At 40.1% G+C, this 21,268-nt stretch overlaps 1 protein-coding gene across 1 annotated transcript in view; it reads right to left on the bottom strand.

Moving 5' to 3' along the window:
• Positions 1–21,268, bottom strand: part of PHLPP1 (PH domain and leucine rich repeat protein phosphatase 1) — a 138,544-nt gene that overhangs the window by 7,804 nt on the left and 109,472 nt on the right. The window contains exons 10-15 of the mRNA XM_027682412.1: positions 19,322–19,477; positions 10,960–11,160; positions 9,791–9,953; positions 4,945–5,075; positions 1,314–1,418; positions 304–498 (exon numbers count right to left, since the gene is read on the bottom strand). Of these exons, the coding sequence (XP_027538213.1) occupies positions 304–498; positions 1,314–1,418; positions 4,945–5,075; positions 9,791–9,953; positions 10,960–11,160; positions 19,322–19,477 (951 nt within the window). The remainder of the gene's footprint in view (positions 1–303; positions 499–1,313; positions 1,419–4,944; positions 5,076–9,790; positions 9,954–10,959; positions 11,161–19,321; positions 19,478–21,268) is intronic.

Genomic DNA, 21,268 nt, shown 5'->3' with positions numbered 1-21,268 from the left:
ATATACAAAAAAAGAATAAACCTCCACCCACCACTTAGTCATGGGCATTTAGTAATTTTGCAGGTGAGTTGGAGTTTTTCTCGTTTGGCTGGGGAGGTGTTGGGGTTTTTCTCCCCACACCTGAAAGGAACAGAGAACAATATTCACAAAACAAGCAATAAAAGAAAATGCTGTAGCCAGATACTGAGGCTTTTTCCCACCCCTCATATTTCTTTGAAGCAAGAGCAGGTGTCTGACCTTAAAGCAAACAACCTGCCCAGTGAGCACAGCCAAGGCAAAAAACGCTTCAGATCCAAGACTCACCTCTGCATAACAATGAAAGTGTTGATCATGTATTCCTCCTCATTCTTTGTTTTCTGTAGCTCTTCTGCTAAGATGTCACTCATGGTGCACTGCAGCAAATATGGCACTTCCACATTGCGGTCACCGTCAAAAACACCATAAAGTGCCTCCCGGTTGTCGCAGAAGTTGTTGGCTGAAAGTGCTGCCACACACAGCCTAGTGAAAAAACAAAGCAGGAGAACATCAAGGGCATATCCCACTATTAGTTTAATAGTGGATAAATTAATTAGTTTAATTGGAGACAAGTCAGGCCCATCAACAGTGCTAAGATGGGGAGGAAACTATATGGGAAGTTCAAGCCAAGCCCTAAACATTCTTCCTCCTTTTCAGCATGTGAACTAGTCCCTTATTTGTAGGAAAAAAGGGGGGAAAGTATCCCTGAAACACCAATTTAAACTGCACTTCTAAACTGCTCCTCTAAAAGCCATCTTTGGGACCAAGTTGTGTGTTAAATCAGTTAACAGTTGGTAAAGGCTTGCTGGCACTTGCTACAGAAACCTAGGTAGCAAAGGATTTCGCAAAAGGTATTTGAGGCACAAAGATTAATCACATTGCTCTTGATACATTATTTGTCAAGTGCTGCCTTAATCACAGGAGTGTCACACACTGTGAATATTCAGAGTTTTGGCCATTCTGTCTCTTCCTTTAGTATCTCTGATTTGCTTGGTAAACATCCTTTGGCTGAAGATAAAGAAGCTTTGCAAAGAGGAAAATGCTTTCAAACGCTCAAATCTTTTGCAAGTACCAGAGTCTTGCATAGACCAAATGTGTCGGCTACACTTGTATCTTAGCAACTTCCCTAACAAAGACCGAAGTGGAGAGCCAAGCAGGGGTTTGGTATACAAATGCAGAGTTGTGGCATGGCCTCTGCGAGCCCCAAAACTTTCACTGAAAAAAGGATTTCTTTATCTTGGCACAGAGGGACTCTGCTGTTAGAGTGCCCATGTAACAAAACCCACACCAGGTCGTACTTGTTCTTAACGCCAGATGCCTCCGTGTACCCGTGACTCCACACTGCCGGCGCTCCTGAAGCGTCACCGGCTGAGGGCTGGTCGATCTTGAAGCAGCGAATATTGCTGCAAGGAGAAAAGAAAGAGGAAAGATGCAATGGATTGAAGTGCTGACATGATTCAACTTAAAACATGAAGAAAATACCTTTTTCTACTCTCTCAGTTCTCAGTAATACATTTAACAGAAGAAAATGAAACAGGACATCCAAAGTGGTTACCTTTATGTGCCTGTATACAACAAACAATGCCTCTGACAGCCTCTATGAGGGTGTCAGCTGCACTATTTTGCTTAGCTGGCTTTTCTTTCCCTGCCCTCACCCCAAGCTATTTTTTTCAAACCTGGCCCTGTAGGAATACAAAGTAAATTTGTCACTAGCTTGATGAAAGCCAGTACAGGGGGGTGACTTTATTTAACTTATACATCTCTCCCACCCATTCTAACAACAAGTCTCTGCACTCTTTTCATTGTACTCAAATGAAATATCCTGTATGACCCACAGCATCCCCTAAATGGAAGAAAAAAAATTATTTAGAAACAATAACATGCAGTAACAGCCTTTCATAAAAACACCCACAAAACTGAAATCAGCTCCATCCTGGTCCTGCATCAACCTGCAAGAGCCAGCCTGTGGTCCTGACAGCAGGCAACAGCCCTTCTGCCTTCCCCAGTTGTGCAGTCCAATTTTACTTAGGCCCTTGATCCTCTACCCTGCAATTTACTACCAACATAGCCTTTAGCCTGAATTTCAAGTATCTCATGGAGCATAGTAAAGACTTAAAAAGGGCCCAGCCCTCTCTGTTTATACCCTTCTCCTCACAGCCCTGCTTTGCTGGGGAGAGATGACCTACCCCCTGCTCCCTACCGCTCTTCTCCAAAGGCAGGAAAAGTGAGCTCCCCACACGCTGCTGAGACTTCAAAGGCACCTGAACCTTTCATGAACCAAAAGAAACATAAAAGGACACAAGCAGAAAGGTCTAACTGTTCACTCTGAGCATTTACTTTTTCTCTATCCAAATCCCTACCTGACCTGAACACACAGAAAAGTCTTTTCAGCATTGCACAGCCTTCCTCAAATAACCTGAAGTAGTGTCACATGCAGTTCAATTTCTTCTATGTTAATAACCAGGATGTACATCAGCAGATTAAAAGCAAACAAATTACATAAACAATGTTAGAACCACTTTTGTTTTAAGTATTTGGTTCTGCAGCCCTCCATGTGGCAAACAGGAGGCAAACATCTTGCCACAAGCATTAGAAGAGATTATCTAACCCCAAATCAGACTGGAAACCTGGATCTCTTCTAAAGTAGCAGAGATTCTACTTCTGTCTGCACCTGCAAAGAAGTACACACATGAGCAAACACTCTTTCTTTGCAGACTTCTCACACAAGGCACTTATCTCTAGAGCACAGGAACTTGAGTCAAAAAGGTTTCTGTTTCTTTTTTTAACTGGATTGACTGACCATTGATTCCTGGGCAGGTCAAGGACCCAAACTTGTCTCAAGGCTTCCCAGCAGTGGTGAAAAAGAAAAGATTCCTTAACACACTGCTTTCAGCCTCCTTAGTAGCACCACTACAAACAGACTAGAAAGGAATGATATCCAGCAGCACATCCTATGCACGCAATATGGGCTAAGGCTTTTGAACAGCATGGTTTATTTCCCCTCTTAATTTAAAAGGACTGTTACAATTAAACTAGATGCTCTTTCCTAGAAATCAGAGCAGCAACATTTATTTTTTGTTGTTGTTGTTCTATTTCATTTTAATTGCTACTGAAAATTCTTACATCCACTAAATCCCTTGGCAACAACCTCCTAAGCATGCAAGCGTCCTTTAAGATCTCCATACATATTAAAAAAGCACCCATGCATGATAGGACTCTTCTCACCAGCACTGAGAATACATATTAACCTACTACCTGCTTCAATACTGCCAGGGCACAGATGGAGAGCTGCCTTTCACATGCAGAAGGAAGATATAAAAAGTATCAAGTGCACAAGTATTTTTGTGCCTGCCAGGAAAATCAAGTGAAAGAAGCGCCTCCTCCCTCACAGTCAATTATAGCAGTATACCATAGAAGTCAGGGTAGCATATCAGTATAGACTGAAACACCTGACTGCAGCAAATGAATATTAGTGAACAGAACAGATTTGAGGTCTTTAGAATAATTTATTTTAAAAAATAAAACAAAACTAAAAAAAAAAAATCCTCAACCACTCCAAACAAATAATCAAGCAAAATGCACATATAAGGGGAAAAAATGTGAATTAAGAACCACATATTTGCCAGTGAAAATATGGCATGTAACTAGGCCACACTTCTCTTCAACTACTTAGGATTTCAATTTGTACAATAATGCTACAATGCATGATGCCTGAACACTAACATGGTGAGAAACTGGGTGCCCATCTTGTCTGCTGGGTTATACACAACAAAAGCTGATATTTCACTTTAAGTTTGATTTATTTGATTCATTAACTGTGTAAAACACATCTTTTTCCCCCTATGAACCAGAGCAAAATTACACACTACTTCTGCAAGAAGATTTCCTGTAGGCAATAAAGCAGCTCTTAAAATAGAGGAATGCCCCTTTTTTCACTGTCTGCTGCAGAACATGGACTCTTATCTGTGAAAACTCATCATTACTCAAATTTTATATTTTGTAAAACCTGCTGATTCAAGCTAAAAGCAAACTCACACCATAAGATTCCCTTGCTTGCACAACAAATGAGGTTTACTACTCCAGTGTCTGCTCTTAACCATTTAAAAGCAAACAGCATGAAACAACTGATCAACCCCTAAAAAGTAAATCAATCCTCCTTGAAACCATGCAATATTTAAGAATCGAAGAGACTTAGAAGGAAACCTGGAGCTGGTGCAGTTCCCTAAAGGACATAAGAAAAGGTCAAGGCAGCACCACTATCCACAGATGATTTGGTTTAGTGCAACAGCTTCCCAACACACTGCAGAACGAGGTACAAGGTGAATTTCAGTTATAGGTGACACTTAAGTGAGGGCAGGAACAGACAGGTAAAGAGGAAGGAAAATGAGGGTCCCAAAGCAAAGGAACTAGTTTTGCTGCAAACAGAGTGGGAGATGTGAGTCTTCAAGAGAGGTTTAAATATGAAAAATGTATCATTTCTAGGACAAAAGCAGAGAGGTATGAAGGGTAACAAGAAACAGTATGTGAAGAGCTAAAAAGAGCACAATGGCAAGAGACCCAAGCAGATAAATGTGAAGAAAGAAAAAGCAGGCAGCTACTGGCATCTTTACAGTGGTACAAAATAGGTCTTTCGGTTGAATCTATTGTCAGAAGTAAAATGGAGATCAAACTGGCTCAATAGTAGTTAACCCAGACTAGCAGAACCCTCCAGGAGTTACAGCTGAAAGCAATTGCACTGGAGCAAATAAAGTCATCCTCTTCAAGGATGACCAATTTCTGACCTATTCACATAGTCTGTTACTTTCTGATCCACTGACAACAGGAAGACATTCTCCTTACGAGAGATAACCACAACACACAGAAGTGTGTTTCTCAGAGATCCTTGGGACAGAGGTTTTCTGCCCTTTCCCCCTTTGTAAGGTAACTTACTTCAGCAGCTCTAGGGTTTTGTGATCCAGGGCTAATCTGGGATTTCCAGTCAGGTCCAGCTCTTGCAGTTTTGGAGGCAGGTTTTCAGGCAATGTGACTTCACTCAGTTCATTGCAGCTTAGATCCACACACTGCAAAAGGAAAGCAGACAAAAAAGAAGAGAATTCAGCTGTCATCAAGATCATACAAATTTTGATTAAATGCAGTAATGCACGTTTTGTGAACAATAAAGGCTGCAACCATTCATTTAGGTAAGTGGCTCTTACAAAAGAAATTCATATGGCATTTAGCCATCTTGCTAGTTACACCTAGAAATATGTTCCCTCCACTTCCATCTATAGTCAGGTGCCATCTTGTTACAAAACCACTAAATTTTGTCTGCTCTTCACAGACAAAAAGATTGTCAGTGGTTTTTCGAAGTATTTAAGAAAAAATGTTATTGATGAAAATAGTCTTTTAATAGATAAAGGAAATGGAGATAAGTACAGCAGGGGCTTCTAAGCCATGGGCATAGCAGTCCCTCCTCCAAAGTCAGTTTAAACCAGTGTGAGTATGAGCATGCTCCCAGGAGTTCAGTATTTACTGAGGGATATTAAAATAAGGAGTTATTCATGTATGTGGAGGGGAGGAGTAGAGGGGGGAAAGGAAAAAAAATATCGTGCAGTTTTAAACATGGTTTTAATTTGTATCATCTTAGATGGAGTCATATTTAAATATGAAGTCAGTAAAATGAGTGGAAAAAAAAGTTTAAATATTTCAGAAAAAATATGATACAAAACAGCAGAGCAACTTGCAGGCTACCCACCAGCTAAGCACAAATTAGCTAGAACAAGTGCACTAGAATGACAAAATCCCTAAACAAACATTGTTTAAAGCTGCATATCCAGATGAAAGTCAATACATGAGGAAAAATAGGGTATTTGGGAACAAAATCAACTCTCCAAATGCTATTTCAGGATGACCAGTGTAGTATGCACGAAAAGCTGCAAAAAAAGTAATTCTGAGAGGACAGAACAAGTTGGTATTTAACAGATGACAGAAGAACTATCACATCCTTCTGAAAGACCATTTTCTACTTTGAAGCTGCAAAAAGGGAAAGACTTCAGAAACTTTAATAAAAAAGCTGAAAGGGGCAGAGGGAGACTTTTCCTAACTGCACATTTTGACCATTACGTAATTTCCATCGATACAAGAGAGGCACTTTCATTTTTGTAGGTGTATACAAAGACATTGGGTCCTGAGCTGGAAGAAGGCATAAGATTAACCTAGAAAATTCTGGAAACGAAACATCTCCGTACACTTTATTAAATAAGCACAACGGAAATAAATTTCAGACCCAAATCTTGAATCCCAAGATTGTCTAATATGGAGGCTTTATTATCTATCAAGAACAAACTGCTGACGTTATCTAAGCCTGATAAGGAAATCAAAGTCTAAATCTGTCACGCAAACAAAATAGTAGACAGCTTAACAGCAGTTATTCCAGCGAGGTTTTTGACTCTGCACAACTTCTTGCTGCTTCCAGAGAGCCAGTAATTACTTTGCAGATTAAGAAAGCTGCCAGCAGTTGCTGTGTTCAACACCTCAATGCTATTACAAATTTGATGGAAGAGGATACTGGAATGAAAAATACAAATATAATCATTTCATTGTTCTTAAATGCCCAGCGTGCCAAAGATAGCAACACTCTACAGCAGATCCCTTGGTCCCTAGGCACTAGTGAAGATAGCTTATTTATCAGGTTGGGATTTCTTAGGTGTCACTTATACTGTTTGAAGAATAGGCAAAGAGGAACTTGCTGCGGATCTGTGTTAAATTTAGTCCTTATTCTACTCCCCAGGCAAGCAGGAAAGTCTATATCCTAACTGATCCCAACTTCCTCACGCATAAAATGCAAGATGGTTTTGCCCCACCCATGCAGCACCAGACGAACAACTCCTGCAACTGCACACAGGATTTTGCGCTTGATAGGCCAAGCTGAAAGACAGGGTTTAACAGTCAGCATTTGCTTATGCTGCATCCCCAGCTTTGTAACTGTTGTGTTCCAGGCTGGAAGGGACTTCCGTTATTTCCAGTTGTGACTAAAGGTGACCATACCCATATTAACCTGTTTAGCTAGAAGAAAAACTACCAAAGATCAAGAGTTTTGTTTTCAAGGTGTTTCTGCTACTAGATCTTCACTTATTTCAGATCTCAATGTAATCATCCTGCAAAAGATAAGCTTGATCAAAAACAGTGACAAAAAAACCTCTGTATCACCCTCAGCACAGCAGCCCAGCAAGACAACCATGAATAGAAGCAACTCATCAGTCAACAAAAACTGGATGATAAAGTAAAGTGAGGTCCCAGCTGGGAAAAGCAAGCCTGGGTTGCTACACTCTGCAGAAGCAGTAAGGACTAGTCAATTGTTTGACTGCACAAGAACACCAGAACAATGGATAACCATTTCAAGAGCATCCTTTTTTATTTTCTAAGGCAAGTAACTGCAGTCAAACAACAGCTGCAAGGCAGTGTTTGCTGGGGCATTGACTCAGGTGTTTGTGCTTCCAGCTGCTCAGCCACTCACAGAAGATATTTCAGTGCACACAGATAAACCTGACAGTATAAATACCTGTCATAAAAGACAATAAAAACCCTAAAAAATGTATTGGGCAAGATATTTCAGAGACATTCACTGGGGTCTTTAGAAAAATGCAACACAACTTCTGTGGCCTTGGAAAAGGCTACAGAGTGTATAAAAAAGTGTGCAAAAAAGGCTTAGAGTAAATTACATTGCCAAAATGACCTTGTGTCTGGAAATCCTGGAGTTGTTGTCATTGTAAAAGCATCATCATTTACACTAATTTTCTTCTGAAATCATTTCAGACAGCATAGTAACTGCTACTACTAACTGTTCCAGTAATACTGACACCAAAACCATAACATGTCAGCCTCCCAGGCTAATTAAATACAAAAGCAAAACAGCCATTACCTCAGGTAACAGAGTTTTCCCAGGAGTTTAGAGTGTTTGAATGACACTTAAGTTAAAATTAACCATCAAATATGATATATGCACAGAGGTGACATCAGACTATATGACTTTGTGCTTTGCTATAAGCAAGCTTATTTCACCAAATGACCAAATCCATACTTAAAGCAATGAATTCCGAACTTACTTTGGCACATTTTCAATGCTCTCATCTATCTAAGAAGGAGCTTGGGTAAGGCCAAGTAAAGGATATAGGCAATCAGCATAAGCTTGATTCCAAACTGATAAACAGCAACCCTGACCTAGAGAAACCGCCAAAAAGCCAGAAAAACTCCTATACCCAACACAGCACATTCCCATCTGGTAATTTACATCTCATGTAAGTCAAAATTCGGCTGGAGTACTGACCAGGCATTGTCCTTCCACAAAGGTGGAGTCAAAGAACACTGTGCCCTCTCAGATGAAGCCACACGCTATTCCCTGCGTTCCCAAAACACTTGGTGACGTCCACACCTCTTTCTTCTGCTAAAGAGAACTAAATAACCATAGGAAACCAGCAGGAAGAAACTGCCAGGTCTTCCAAGAGCATTTTTGCTGCTCAATGTCGCTGAGTAGCACTTTGAACATGATGCTTCTATAAAGCATTCAGCTTTCCCCAAGATGCATGAACAAAAGGAAAAAGGTGACTGTTCCCTATCAGCATGTTTACATTATCTTTTTTTTTTGTTTTGTTAACACCACCCTCATATTTTTAAAGAAATGTTTACCGTGCAGAGCCTCACTCCCCCACCCCAATTCTTCCTCTAAGAAAAAAGGCTTTACTTCTGATTGATTCTAAATGGCCCTCTGCTTCCTCTGGCCATTGTTCCAAAGAGGGAGGAGTATTCAAAAACCCACAAGTTTGTTTGAGATTTCCTGGCTAAAACCACAAAGCTCATCTTTACATGTACTTGCTTGTCCAACAGAATTATTGCTCCTGCTGCTTTCCATGACCCCAGACACTGAGGCATACACGTCAGGCTGGGAACTTAGCCTTTTGACTTCACAGAGCGCCAGAAGGACACTTAAGTTGTTTTGAGTCCATGAATAGGTAATCAGTTCTCAACCTCAGAGAATGACAGATTTTTCTGCTGTATCACAAGATTTGTATGCTGTGAGATAACCATCTCCCAGCTCTGCTCAGAAGAAAAGAACGCACAGCGCGAACTATTCTGCACTAGAGTCAGGTGAGAAGCAGAAACTCGATTCACAAAAGGTAAGCGACAGTGTTCATCAGTGTGGTCAAGCAAAGAATGTGCCCAGAAAAAGAAGTGTCAGGAAATTTACAGAATAACTTCTGGAAACACATACAAGAAATGGATTAAGTATTCCCCCATCGTACAAAATATGACTGCAATTAGGAAAATGAAAGTAGCTTGCCTAAATACTCAAATCCCATGCTCCTGGAATTTATCTCTGTCCCCAAGGCCTATCATATTTTGCAGCTTCAGCAGTTTTTAACATGTGCTCTAAACAAAGTCCATTCCTACACAATCAACCAATTGCCAAGGCAGCAAGAGTTAATTACCCATAGCTCTTGCCAAATGTTTAAGTCTATCAAAACAGACTGTCACAAGAAGACAATTAACACTTATTTGGCAGAGGAGATATGATCTAATGAAGGTAAGCGCAAATCAGGTTTTGAGGCTCCTCTTTCATTTCACTCTGAGGCTGCACAGGGGCAAATATTTTGCATATGACTTCAGAGGAGAAAGCAGCTGTCAGATCTCCATAATTTCTGAGAATATACTATCCCATAGCTATGAGAGACCCGAGAGGAGAATAGAATTGGTAAAATCACATTACACTTGCTTCTTCCAAAGCACATTCATTCCATACCTTTATTTCAGAAAGCTGCATGACTTCTGGGAAGACTTCAATGCAGTTGGAGTGAGCAATTACAGTGTGCATACGTCTGCAATTCATGATGGTTGTTGGAATGGCTTTCAGTTTGTTCCCACTAATATCAATTTCCTCCAACTCTTCTAGCTTGGCCATTTTGCTATGAAAACAAAAATTTGAGAATTCTTCTTTCAATAGACATGCATATTTTATTTTGAAGTGGCAATAAGAGCAGTGGTTTTCATTATTTTAAGAAAACAAAATCGTAGACTTTGACTCTTGTTCACAGTGGTGCCTGTCATCTCTCCTCACGCAGATGCTAACACAGTTGTGGAACAAAATGTGTGTTTCTTCTAGTGTTTGTTAATGCTACCTTTCAGATTACTTACTTTGCTTACATTGCCCCTGCTCACCAGCTCACTTTCACTCTTTTTCCTCCCTCCTTTCCCTTTTGTTTGACCCCAGTTTCTCATTCCATCTCAAATTTTCCCCTCCACCATCTAGCACCCCACTCAGCCCTTCCCCCTAAATTCATCTCCATCCCTCCCCCTTGCCACTGAAGCCCAGATGCTCAGAACATCACACAAGGACAGAGATGTCTTTTCCATTATTTATTGGCAACTCTTTTCCAAGATCGTACCCCATCAGTTTTACAGCACATCTTACACTTGAAAGATTTCTGATTAAAACCGAGTGAGCTGAAAGTACAGAAATTGCTGGCAAGGTAGAATCTCCTTCAGGAGTTGAGAGGATTTTTCCCTAGTGTAGTGTAGTCCACTTTGAGAAGACATTTCCAGACCATTATGCTCGCTAATCTCTTGCGAGGAGAAGCCCACCAGGTGTAAGCAAAGTGACCGAGACAGGCAAAACAGAAGACCTCCTAGCTCAACTTCCAAAAGCAAAGTGTGGCCATGCTGAATTAGTCCAGCTGAAAAGAGGTTCAAGCATCACTAAAACACACCAACCAACATGCAGCCTTGCTTGACTGTGTACTGCAAGAGAGGGTAACAATGTGCAAGAGGACATAAGCAGGTGAATCCACCCGCTGCAGTACCACTACATTCAAAATACAGCCTATGCCACCACATTTCTGTGCAATTTAGTTCTTGCTGTGAAAATATTTCATGATGCCCACCCACCAGTGGGCCAGAGGCAGTGAAACTTACCTTGCAGGGAAGCTCTGTAGGCGATTGTAAGCCATGTGCAAGATTTTCAGGTGTGGGTGGCCTGTTAACAAGGGTACACATTTATCTGTGAGGTTGTTATTGGTCAAATACAACTCCTGCAAGATGCTGTGGGTTTCTTCAGAAAGGGTGGCTGGAGGAAGCATTTCCAGTTTGTTGGCAGAGGCATTAAGAAATCTCAGGCTGCAAAGAGAAGTTACATAAGGGAGCTCAGTGAAACATCCTGCAGGTTTTGTCTAGAAGTATAAATAAAAATCTCTATTTTTTAAGAGGTAACTTAAGATAGTTATAAAGCAAAGGTCAAAAGCAACAAGTTCACAACAACAGACAGAAAGACCAAAAGTCTAGCACTATAAGAACAAAACTTCTGATTGTGTTTTTAAATGACCACATTTGTAAGAATAAAACATCAGCAAAATGAGTATGTCAGAATGCCTCTATTCTGTTATCAAGACCTCAGTACCTCCAACATTACTACATACGTACCTACAGGTTAGAGCAATAACAAACAACATCATTTCCATATTCATTACACATAAAAACGAATTCTGTATTCATCATCAACGAATCATGAGAGCATAGCTGCCTTTCAAGAGACTAAACAAGTCAATGGTAAAAAAAGTCAGCCAACGTTTCAGTATTTTAAATACTGTCTAGGGTGCAGACAGTATTTTGTTTAAACCTGCAGGCCTGAAAGCAACTACGAAATATGAAAAAGTACTCTTTGAATACTTGGATAGCTAAAGATGTACCAAGCACAACAAAAAACAAAGCCTGAGAAGAAGCAGTAATTTGTCTTTCAGATTTTAAAGAGAGACAGTGCTAGTAGCTAATTAAATTTAAAAAGTTATATACTTGCTTGCTGATGTGTGCAGCAAGACAGCCAGATCTCTGTGTAGTTTCTCAGTGCCCTTCCCCTGTTCCCCAAAGCAGCAGAAGCCCATGTCAAGTATATTTTTGCAGTCCCACCACAAGCAGCAAGGACTGAAGAAGCACAGAAATGGAGTTATTCTTTCTCCTCCAAAAGACTTTTTCCAGGATAGGAACAAGACTTGCTGAGGTATAGGCACTGCCCATTCCTGCCAGTGAAGTTCTGTGGGCAGAGGATTCATGTTTGTTAGGGGAGTTTGGTGATCACAGCAGCACTGTAGGTATCTCGAGTGCTAGACTTCACACCAGTTATTCCAAAGATGTGGAAAAATAAAACTATTTATCCTTTGGTAAAACCAACTTTGGCATAACCATGCCCTTTCAGCAGAAATATAACCTCTCTTCCTTCCTCCCGTTTTCAGAAAAGGCTACCTCAGAGCAATACAGAAGTGTGTGTTGCCAGTCTGCAGCGACCACGTTCAGACCAGGCCATATTGCTCCTACCAAACAATGGGAATGGGCAGCTGCAACGGGCAAAGCTGAGTTCAACAACAGAGACTCATAAATGTGCTGTCTGAAGCCTGTACAGCCACTGATCAGGACACAAAGGGTAGGTGTGCTCCTGTCAATCTTAAGAGAAAGTGATAAAATATTGATAGCTGCTTCCATGCACGCGGGAGTCCACACTGACCTTTAAGGCCTATTAATGAATGAAATGGATTTGCAAGAGTAGCAGCTGGTTGAAACTTGCTCAGCAGTAAATAAGGGTCAAACATGCTACAGAAGTCACGTGGAATACCAAAGGATTAAAAAAACCCCACTCTTTCCATTAGAAGCAAAAATCTCTCAACACTGCACAGAACTGAAACTAGGTTAGCTGTTTTACACAGACAGAGGAGTCCACTTGAGAGAAACACAGTTTAATCCTCAGGCTCATTCATTATTCACAAGGGTGCTAAAAATCCAGAGGAGGAAGGGAGGAGAGGAAGGATTAATATAGAGAAGGGAATAAGCAGCTGAAAGGGGTTTTAAATGTATTTATTTATTCTAAAATGATGCTGCTCAATTTCACCCTTTAGCTGCAAGCTAAAAATACATTAAGCTCATTCGAATTTGGATCACTAAACTGAAGCATAGCACATTAACAGATCCTGTACTTAATTAAACACCAGCAAGTATAACTATTGCTAAAAGTACAGACAGCTACTACTTCGGCAACTTCAATCTAATGTGCATGATAGTCTTCCCTCTCCACAAAAAAGGCACCTTGACTAACATTAAAGACACAGTACCCTTTGTACCACTCATAGTACAAAATGATCAGCTTCAGCTCAGTCTGGAAAGGCTTAAGTAATAAACAGGTTTAAGGCTGCTGGGAAAAGTGAGTTTTTACAAGCATATGATGGGGATGAGGAGGTGGTAGCAAAACACCCCCCAAGAAAGGTCATATTCTGCTACCCTGAAGAAGAATCTGTGTTTTACTTTTGTTCTTGCAAGCTACAGGAGAACAACCTGGAGTGTTTCACAGATACCAGCAGCCAAAGAGGTAACCTAGAGAGCATCATAACCTATGGCTATGAAGTTCGCTCAAGAACAGCTAGCCCAAAGTACAACTAAAAGCTTCAAGTAAGAAAAGGTACATTGCTCTGATAATGTTGAAATTAACACAGTGTACCACACTGAAGCCATTTTAAATTCGAAAGAAAAATGAATCAAATATTCTTCTGTTTTTAATAAACTTTCAACACTGGTGGAATACAACAAGAAATTTCAAGTTGTTCCCTCACTGGTACTAAAACTGAATGGAATGTATGTATTCCTGCCAGAAATAAGTTTTGATGCATATATTTTCCAAAGGGGAAAGGAAAGTTGATGCTCTGCACACGCCCCCCCTTCTCCCCAACCCTGCCCTTTTGCCAAATCTTCCAAAGAGTGATACAACAACACTGGAAATAAATCCTCATTATCCTAACTGACAGTTTAGTGCCTTGTTGTGAACAAAGTTTAGGTGCCCAGCAAAAATCTTGCCAACACCCTGGAACGGGAACCCTGTGGTAGCAGGGTATCTCTCGTTAAACAACTGACAGTCAGATTCAGAATAGTTACACGCTAATCTCTGTCTGTAGATGACAGAATTATATTAACTTTTAGAAATGACTATGCTGTTTGCTTACATGTTCCTTTTGACCAGCTGTTGCATTAAAATGGCAAAAACATTCTGAAATGATAATTCTTTCAAGATATTGTCTGTATTTAAAAATAAAACTAAAATTAAAAAGGAACACCATTCTTTGGCCAAAGAACAGAATGAACCAGCAGATTGCTACTGCCAAAAATTTGTCAATTCTGTGCTATAATCTTATGTAAAAAAAACCTCAAACCAACAACAAAAAAACCAAACACAAAAAAACACCCAACCCATCAAAAAACCCAACCAACAACAAACGAAACCAACAAAAACCCAACAACACCTAAAATTGTACTTGCCCATCAGGTTTTTCCTCACACTGATTTAACACAGAAGTCCTCCTCCAGGTTATTTCCATTCCCCTGTTTCTTCATCCTCGTGCAATGTGCCAGCTGCCACCTTAGAAGGCACATCTTATAAATGCCCTCCAGAGGAGTGGAAATTTACTTAAGCACAACTGTTCCTATCTCTCTTGTGTATGGACTTAAACTGATTCATGTTCCTTGAAGATATCTCACTCATACTGCTTATCAGATGGAAGCAGAATGTCAAGTATTAAAGCTCAGTCCAAAATTAATTGTTTCCCTTTCCAATTCCACCCACATATTATACCACAAGCTCATGAAAAAAAACAGCACCCTGCATACATATCAGAGTATAATACAGAGAGGAAAGCATGAATTAACAAGTACTAGAAGAGCATCGGAGATTAAGAAAGAAATGAAGGCGCTGGCAGGGATATGTCAGAATTCTTCAGCTTTGAAAAGCTGAATATTCTCCTCTGGTGCTATAATATAAACAGTAATCCCTGAGTGGAGTAAGTCACCTTTGGTTTTATGAGGTATTGGAAGTACAGTCCCTTGCTGGATTTAACTTCTCCAAGAGGCAAAATAAGAAAAAGGACTGTCCAAAGAACAGGCCAGAATCAAGGACATGGATCTAACTCAACAAAAAAGATCTAAAATGCAGCTACAAGCATTCCCTATTTATACCCAGAGGACTGTGATCAAGGTTTGACCTTTGCCTACCAGTGTCACCAATGCCTACCTCTAGCACACACAAAAGCTGAAATCAGGCAATTGTGAGAATACAGCATCTCTCAATTCCTCATCATTTTCTGAGGTAGCTTGGCAAACTTGGCTTGATGGTAGGACACAGCCGCCACTGAAAAAAATATAAGTTCTCTAAAAAGCTTACGAACATTTGACAACTGCTTTCAGTGGTGAAGCAGCAGTAAATCAAAATCACTGTGTTTAGCTCGAAAGTACTGATAAGAGTTGGAAAGAACACTGCAGCTGTAAAAAGAGAATATGCAGAGAAATCAAGATTTCCAGTTTGGCCTATGCCCCAAGATCTCCATCAGTACAGAGCAATCAAAATACAAAATTTCTTCTTCGCTGCCTTCTGCAGGTACATGCCCTCAATTTCTGGTCACCTAATACTAAAATAATTTATGACTGTGGTAGCAGGCATGTGAGGAAGAATCCTGTATGCTAAGCATGTCTGGGGGGAAAAAGAGAGGATAAAAAAAATCATCAAGGCTGTTTTGCCAGCCCATGCAAAAGATGGTATTTCTTCTTTAAAAAATAAATAAATAAAATAAATTAAAGAAAGGAAACATTCAAGTGAATCCCCTTCCTGTTGATGGACTGCCAAAAAAACCACTTAACTGCTGCTGTCTCCTCAGCTTTTACTTTCTAACCTATCTTAGCTGTTTTATTAATTGGGATTTCCCCAGTTTCTAATGTACTTGCTTGCAAATCCTTAACCTATCAACAAAGAGACAAATGCAGTTAAGCATTTCTGCAACACAAGAACCTGCATCAAACACTCAAACAGCACTTGGCATTCATTTGACTTTGTTCCCTTCCTCACACTTCCCCTGCATCCAGGATAGGACTGAATACTCGCATCACAAAGAAGCAGCCACAGTAGGTGGAAATGGAAAATATCAAACAAGAGCAAGTTTAACTGGGTCACCTTCCAGAACTCCAGCTAAAAAACCCAAACTCCAAACAAATTAAATAAAATAAATTCAAAACATATAGAAAATCAAATGAGATAAGAACAGCTAAACAAAGCTGAAAACAAGAATCATGCAGACAGATCCCAGACAGGCTCTGAATAGCTGACACTGGCTTAGCCACCACAGCTGGCCGCTACCAGACACTGCAAAACAAAGCTCAAGGTTTAAGCTGTGCAATCACAGCTACACATCGTCACCACACAAGTGCTTTGAGTAGTCCCATGGCTGTTTTAAGGGTTTATACTGGAAACAGCCATTTTTACTGGAAAGGATGCTTAGGCAAGAGGCAAACCCTTGCCCTTCTCATGCTGTGCCCCCATTTTTAACCCTGCCCTGACCACTGTCACTGCTTTTCTACCATGCCCAGTTAAAGCTCTTGAATGCTTACTAGTCTTATCTGAAGAGCGCTTAGTACAACAGTTGGAATGCCATTAAATGGTAGTTTGCTGCAAGCTGCTCAAGGAAGGCAGTAAAAAGTCCGTTTAAGAATCAGACAGTGGAAAAGGCATCACAACAGAGGCAGCAGTGGATAGAAACAAAAGGCTTCAGGAAGGCAGGTGCACGAAGAAAGGCTCAGGACTCAGTTTGGGAGTTCTCCCCATCAGCCGTAGCACTTGCACAAATTCTCTGTTTTTCCAGCATATGGTAATGAGAAATGAAGAGATTATCTAGTTGCCTCTGTGGCACTCAGCTTGCCAAGAAAATCCCCACCCTACAAGAGAAATTCTTGCTAACATGATCAAGATGTGCATACTTTCAGTGCAATAAACAGAACCAAGTTCCGTTTCGGTCAGAGAAACGTTTCATAGGCTAGTCCTCAATTTCTCCTCGACTAACAGTTAAAAAAAAAAATTAATTAAAAAACAGACCAATGAAATATCCCTAATTATACTCTTCAGCAGAAAATTACACCTTCTTGGTTTTTTTTAAGGATTAAGGCAGAAAATCAATGTTCATAGATTCTTCTATGAAGAAAACTGAGGTTTTTCAGTATTTTTTTCAGTTTTTTTGGTGAAAGTGATATTCTCTCTTCATGCACCAATGCACCAATTTCCTTCCCTTCCTCAGATGTTCTAGATGTCAAAGCCCACCAGCACTTGAGCTGAAGTTCGCCCAAGGCTCTTCACACCCACTTTGTCAAATATTCAGGACTGAGAAAGAAAAGCATTTATAATTCACAGCATGAGACTTCATATCCAGACAAGATATCATCTGTCAGTTGCACAGACCTGACTACCTTTCAAAAAAAACCTCAAACTAATCTTTCCAAGGCTGCAAAAGGGAAGTCATTTTATGCAGAGATAAAGGTTCTGTAAGGTAAAGTAATTTGTCCAACATCACACGCTGGGTAGAGACCACAGCAGACCACTCAGGAAAACCAGTTCTCTTGGCACGTCTGGCAGTACAGATTGTCCTTCCCAGGGAATGCTTGGAGAAGAGAATCATTTTACCTTTTTAAAACAAAAACAATCCCCTGAACATCTTTTCCTGGCTCAGACCTATTTCTGTTGACACTTTGCTGCCGACAAGATGCAAGTATTTGAAAACAAAATAAAAAGGAAGATCTTTCCTGTAGGAAATTCCAAACATTGTACACTAATCTACTAATCTGTACTGCTGTTTTCCTTCACAGTTCTCACTTTTGCAGCAGTCACAGGAGCACCAGCATGGACAAGCCATTTCCAAGCCATGTCATCTAAACTAATTAAGGGGTAGGGATCAATGGGGAAAAGCCTACCCAAGTGAACTGCTTCTACTATCATCACAAGCAAGGGAGATGCCAGAATGGGTAAGCTCTGTTTATCTCCTATGATAGTGCATGACTGTTTTTAAGACCTGTAAAAGAGATGGAAAACACGTGCCCTGTACTGCTCAAAAGTAGCAGAGGGGAAAAAAATTCCCAAGCCCGAATCAGCCATTTAACACCGTTATTCAATATATTCTTTAATTCTAGCTCTTCTCAGCACACTTCTACCAAACTTATGGGAATCTATCCCCAATCCTGGTTTTAGCCTGTACTTGTTCAATTTGGCATCACAAGAAAAAAAAAAAGCTGTCTCCAGATGAGCTGCAGTACAAAAAAATCAGTTTCTCTCTATGCCAAAATTGCACTAAACTACATCCTAGAAGTACAACCTGCTTTTAATAGAAATTTTACAAAATGATTTCTCTTTTTGCTTTCAAATATGCTAGTAGCTCTCTGAAACTCACTTTAAGTTTTCTATCCTTTCCAAGTGAACAGATATGAATTTCAACTTGGGACAGTTAAAAGAGTTGATTTAAAAAGCATCTCAACCGCCAATCTAATTCTCTGGGAAATTTAACCAGAGGCTCACAACAGAATTAACAATAGTATAAAAGCAGGGGTTTTGCAATACTTGTAATTGGGAGAGGAGCTCTGCCAGCAAGATCATCACCCCTGTTGCTTCTCCACCTCTCAAAAAAGCCAGGAGCTATGCATTCCTTTTGTCATAGCTAGGATCAAAAATAAAACCCCATAGCACACAGTCGCACTGTCTGTTAAATTATGCATGTGTTGAGCACTCAGAAATCCCACGACTATACGTAGAAGCGCAGAGGTGCAAGGAACGCCGACACCAAGCAGGGCCAGCCTATCCACCATCCCCCTATATTTCAATCATAGCCACCTAAAGGATATGGTCATATCCAGAAAAAAAACCTATGAAGACCCTGATATTAAAGAAACAGCAGCATAAAAATAAGAATCCAGAAAGCAGATCAAGTGGTGACACCAGCTAAATTAGTGACAAATATTTGAAAGGTATAAAAAAAATTCACAAAGCAAGGACAGGGGAATAACTGAATTATTCTGACAGCCCTATGGAGAGATTTTGTTTTGTTTGACAGGTATAAATAAGTTCTAGCCTCTGACTGAAGGGAGAAAAAAAGCTTTCACACTCCATCAAACAAGCCTAAGAAATATGTATTTAAAGAAACTGCCACTAAACCATCTCAGTGTATGTAGTAGAAAATAGCATGTGCTTTACTTTACAGCTAGATTTCAAGAAGTAGGTGTTCAGTAGGAGCTCGGTGGGGAAAAAGAAGCAACCATATAACGCAACAAAACCAGAATAAAAAGAATATGTTTTGGTGAGTTGGACAGACATGTGTTCTTACCACACAAGGTTTGGCAACTTTCAAATTAGGGGAACCTCAGATTACCCTTTGAGTTAGGAAGTAACACACAAAGCAAGGTTCATCATGCTCAAGTCAAAAAGATGAAATTTCTTTATAATTACCTGTCTGCTTTCAAAAGCAGGTTAGATGGCAGTTCAAGGAGCTGGTTATGTTGCACGTCCAGGACCTCCACTTGCGTTCGCTCAAGCCGATCTGGTAGCCTTCCTAACATGTTATGTCCTGCCAGCAGCTTACGCAAGCTACTGTTGTAAAACAATCTTAAGAGAAATAAAAAACACCAATAATGAGAAAAATATAAACCAAAGAGTTTCTTTGATAATTTAGATATGGGTAGCACAGTTCATTACAAGAAAGTGATTCAGCCATCTGATTATGATTAGCAGACATGGTATTAATTACGCACAGATCCAAGAATGTCTTCCCACTCTCCACCAACTTCTTGAAAAGGTTGTTCAGAGACAGAGAAGGAGGTTTGCGGATGATTCAGGAGTGCAAGTAGTGACAAAGGGTTATTTTACTGCACTGTATAAAACATGAATATAGAAGCACGACCATGAAGGAGGTAATTGCTATTACAGGTTGCAGAAATCTGCACATGTGGGATCCCCCTAGCTAATGGAAGAACTTCAGAAGTGGGGGTAAAAACACCAGTCACCCCACAGGCTTCATAGTGCTCTACTCATCATGTGCTGACTCATAATCCAATGCAATTCCTCACCCCCACAATTTTTCTTTTCTGTTAATACCAGAATAACATAAAGCCTCCTTTCCAGTTCTACGGCGAATGAAATCTATCTAATCGGCTTTACTTTCTTGAGCTTTTACCAGCGATAGATGACCTCAAGTCCCATCCCCCTTGCTCCATTTCTTGTGGGTCTGGGGGAGAAAGGGAGGGGAGAAGAGGGCAACGTAAAGAGAAAAACAGCGGTTCTGGTCAAACAGTATAGGTAAATTTGCAGTACAAACAATGTAATAAGGACTTTAAAATCTGCACCTAAAGACACCAAAAATGGAGCAACTCTTGATTTTGAACAGAAACCACTTTCAGCAAATTAAGAAAAAAAAGATTACTCTTCATCTGCCATGTGTCTTATATGCCTGCTACTGTACTGCTTAATCCGACAAGCCCATGCAACACGCTGACCTGCTTCAATCAAATACTCTCAAATTACTCAGCATTAAAGTAAAAATCTTCTTCCCTCTGTCACAATGACCCAAATACACATAAAGAACCTCCCTGCCCCTTCCCTACAATACATCAGGTCATTGGATTATTGTGCCAAAATAATCAATCAAGTACACAGAGTATTTGCCCCTTGACAGATACAGTCATACTCTGTATCTGCATGCCAGTGTTAACAGTTATCTCAGCTGGCCAGCCTGTCTGTGTTATGACCATGGATACAAGTCAACACCCAGCTGTATCATTCCAGAAGGCTCAACACAGGGTGAAAAACCTTACCACAGTGAAAGCCTATCTATTATGTTTTTGTTATTTAATAATTTTTGCTTCACTCTATTTTTACCTGAAAATCTCTCTCAGTTATGGATTTGCATTTCTATTCTATTTCCTTTCCTAATAAAGACTGACCAGTACCGTCAACACCAAACATTGCAGGAGAAAGCAGAATTGGTTGACAAAAAGAAAAAAATTATCACTTTGGGGGTTTTTCTGATGGGTGAGGGGAGTGCCATTTTACAATTTTTTAGAAGTTCAAATCATGGCAAAAAATTCAATGTTTCACTTTTCCATATTTCAGAAGAACTGAGTAAGTCTTGGGTGTTTTCTTGAGCTTGTTGTTGTTTTTTTTTGGGGGGGGTTGTTTGTTTGTTTTTGTTTTGGGATTTTTGTTTGTTTGTTTTGGTGGTTTTGTTTGTTTGTTTTTAATTTGCTTTCTCTTATTTTTCAAGTTACACAAGCTGCCTGAAAAGAGGTTGAATATCAGCATTTAACTAAACTCCTTATGAGCCTGGGACTTCCTGTTCTTAAACTGGGTGTGGAACCACGATGCCAGGACTGCTCTTCCATATAGGCAGCTTTCCCACTT

This window comes from Neopelma chrysocephalum, unplaced genomic scaffold, assembly GCF_003984885.1.
Source record: "Neopelma chrysocephalum unplaced genomic scaffold, ASM398488v2 Primary Assembly neopelma1_22b, whole genome shotgun sequence".
Classification (NCBI taxonomy): domain Eukaryota; kingdom Metazoa; phylum Chordata; class Aves; order Passeriformes; family Pipridae; genus Neopelma; species Neopelma chrysocephalum.
The sequence above is the reverse complement of the archived record's forward strand: the minus strand, read 5'-3'. Positions and strand labels throughout refer to the sequence as shown.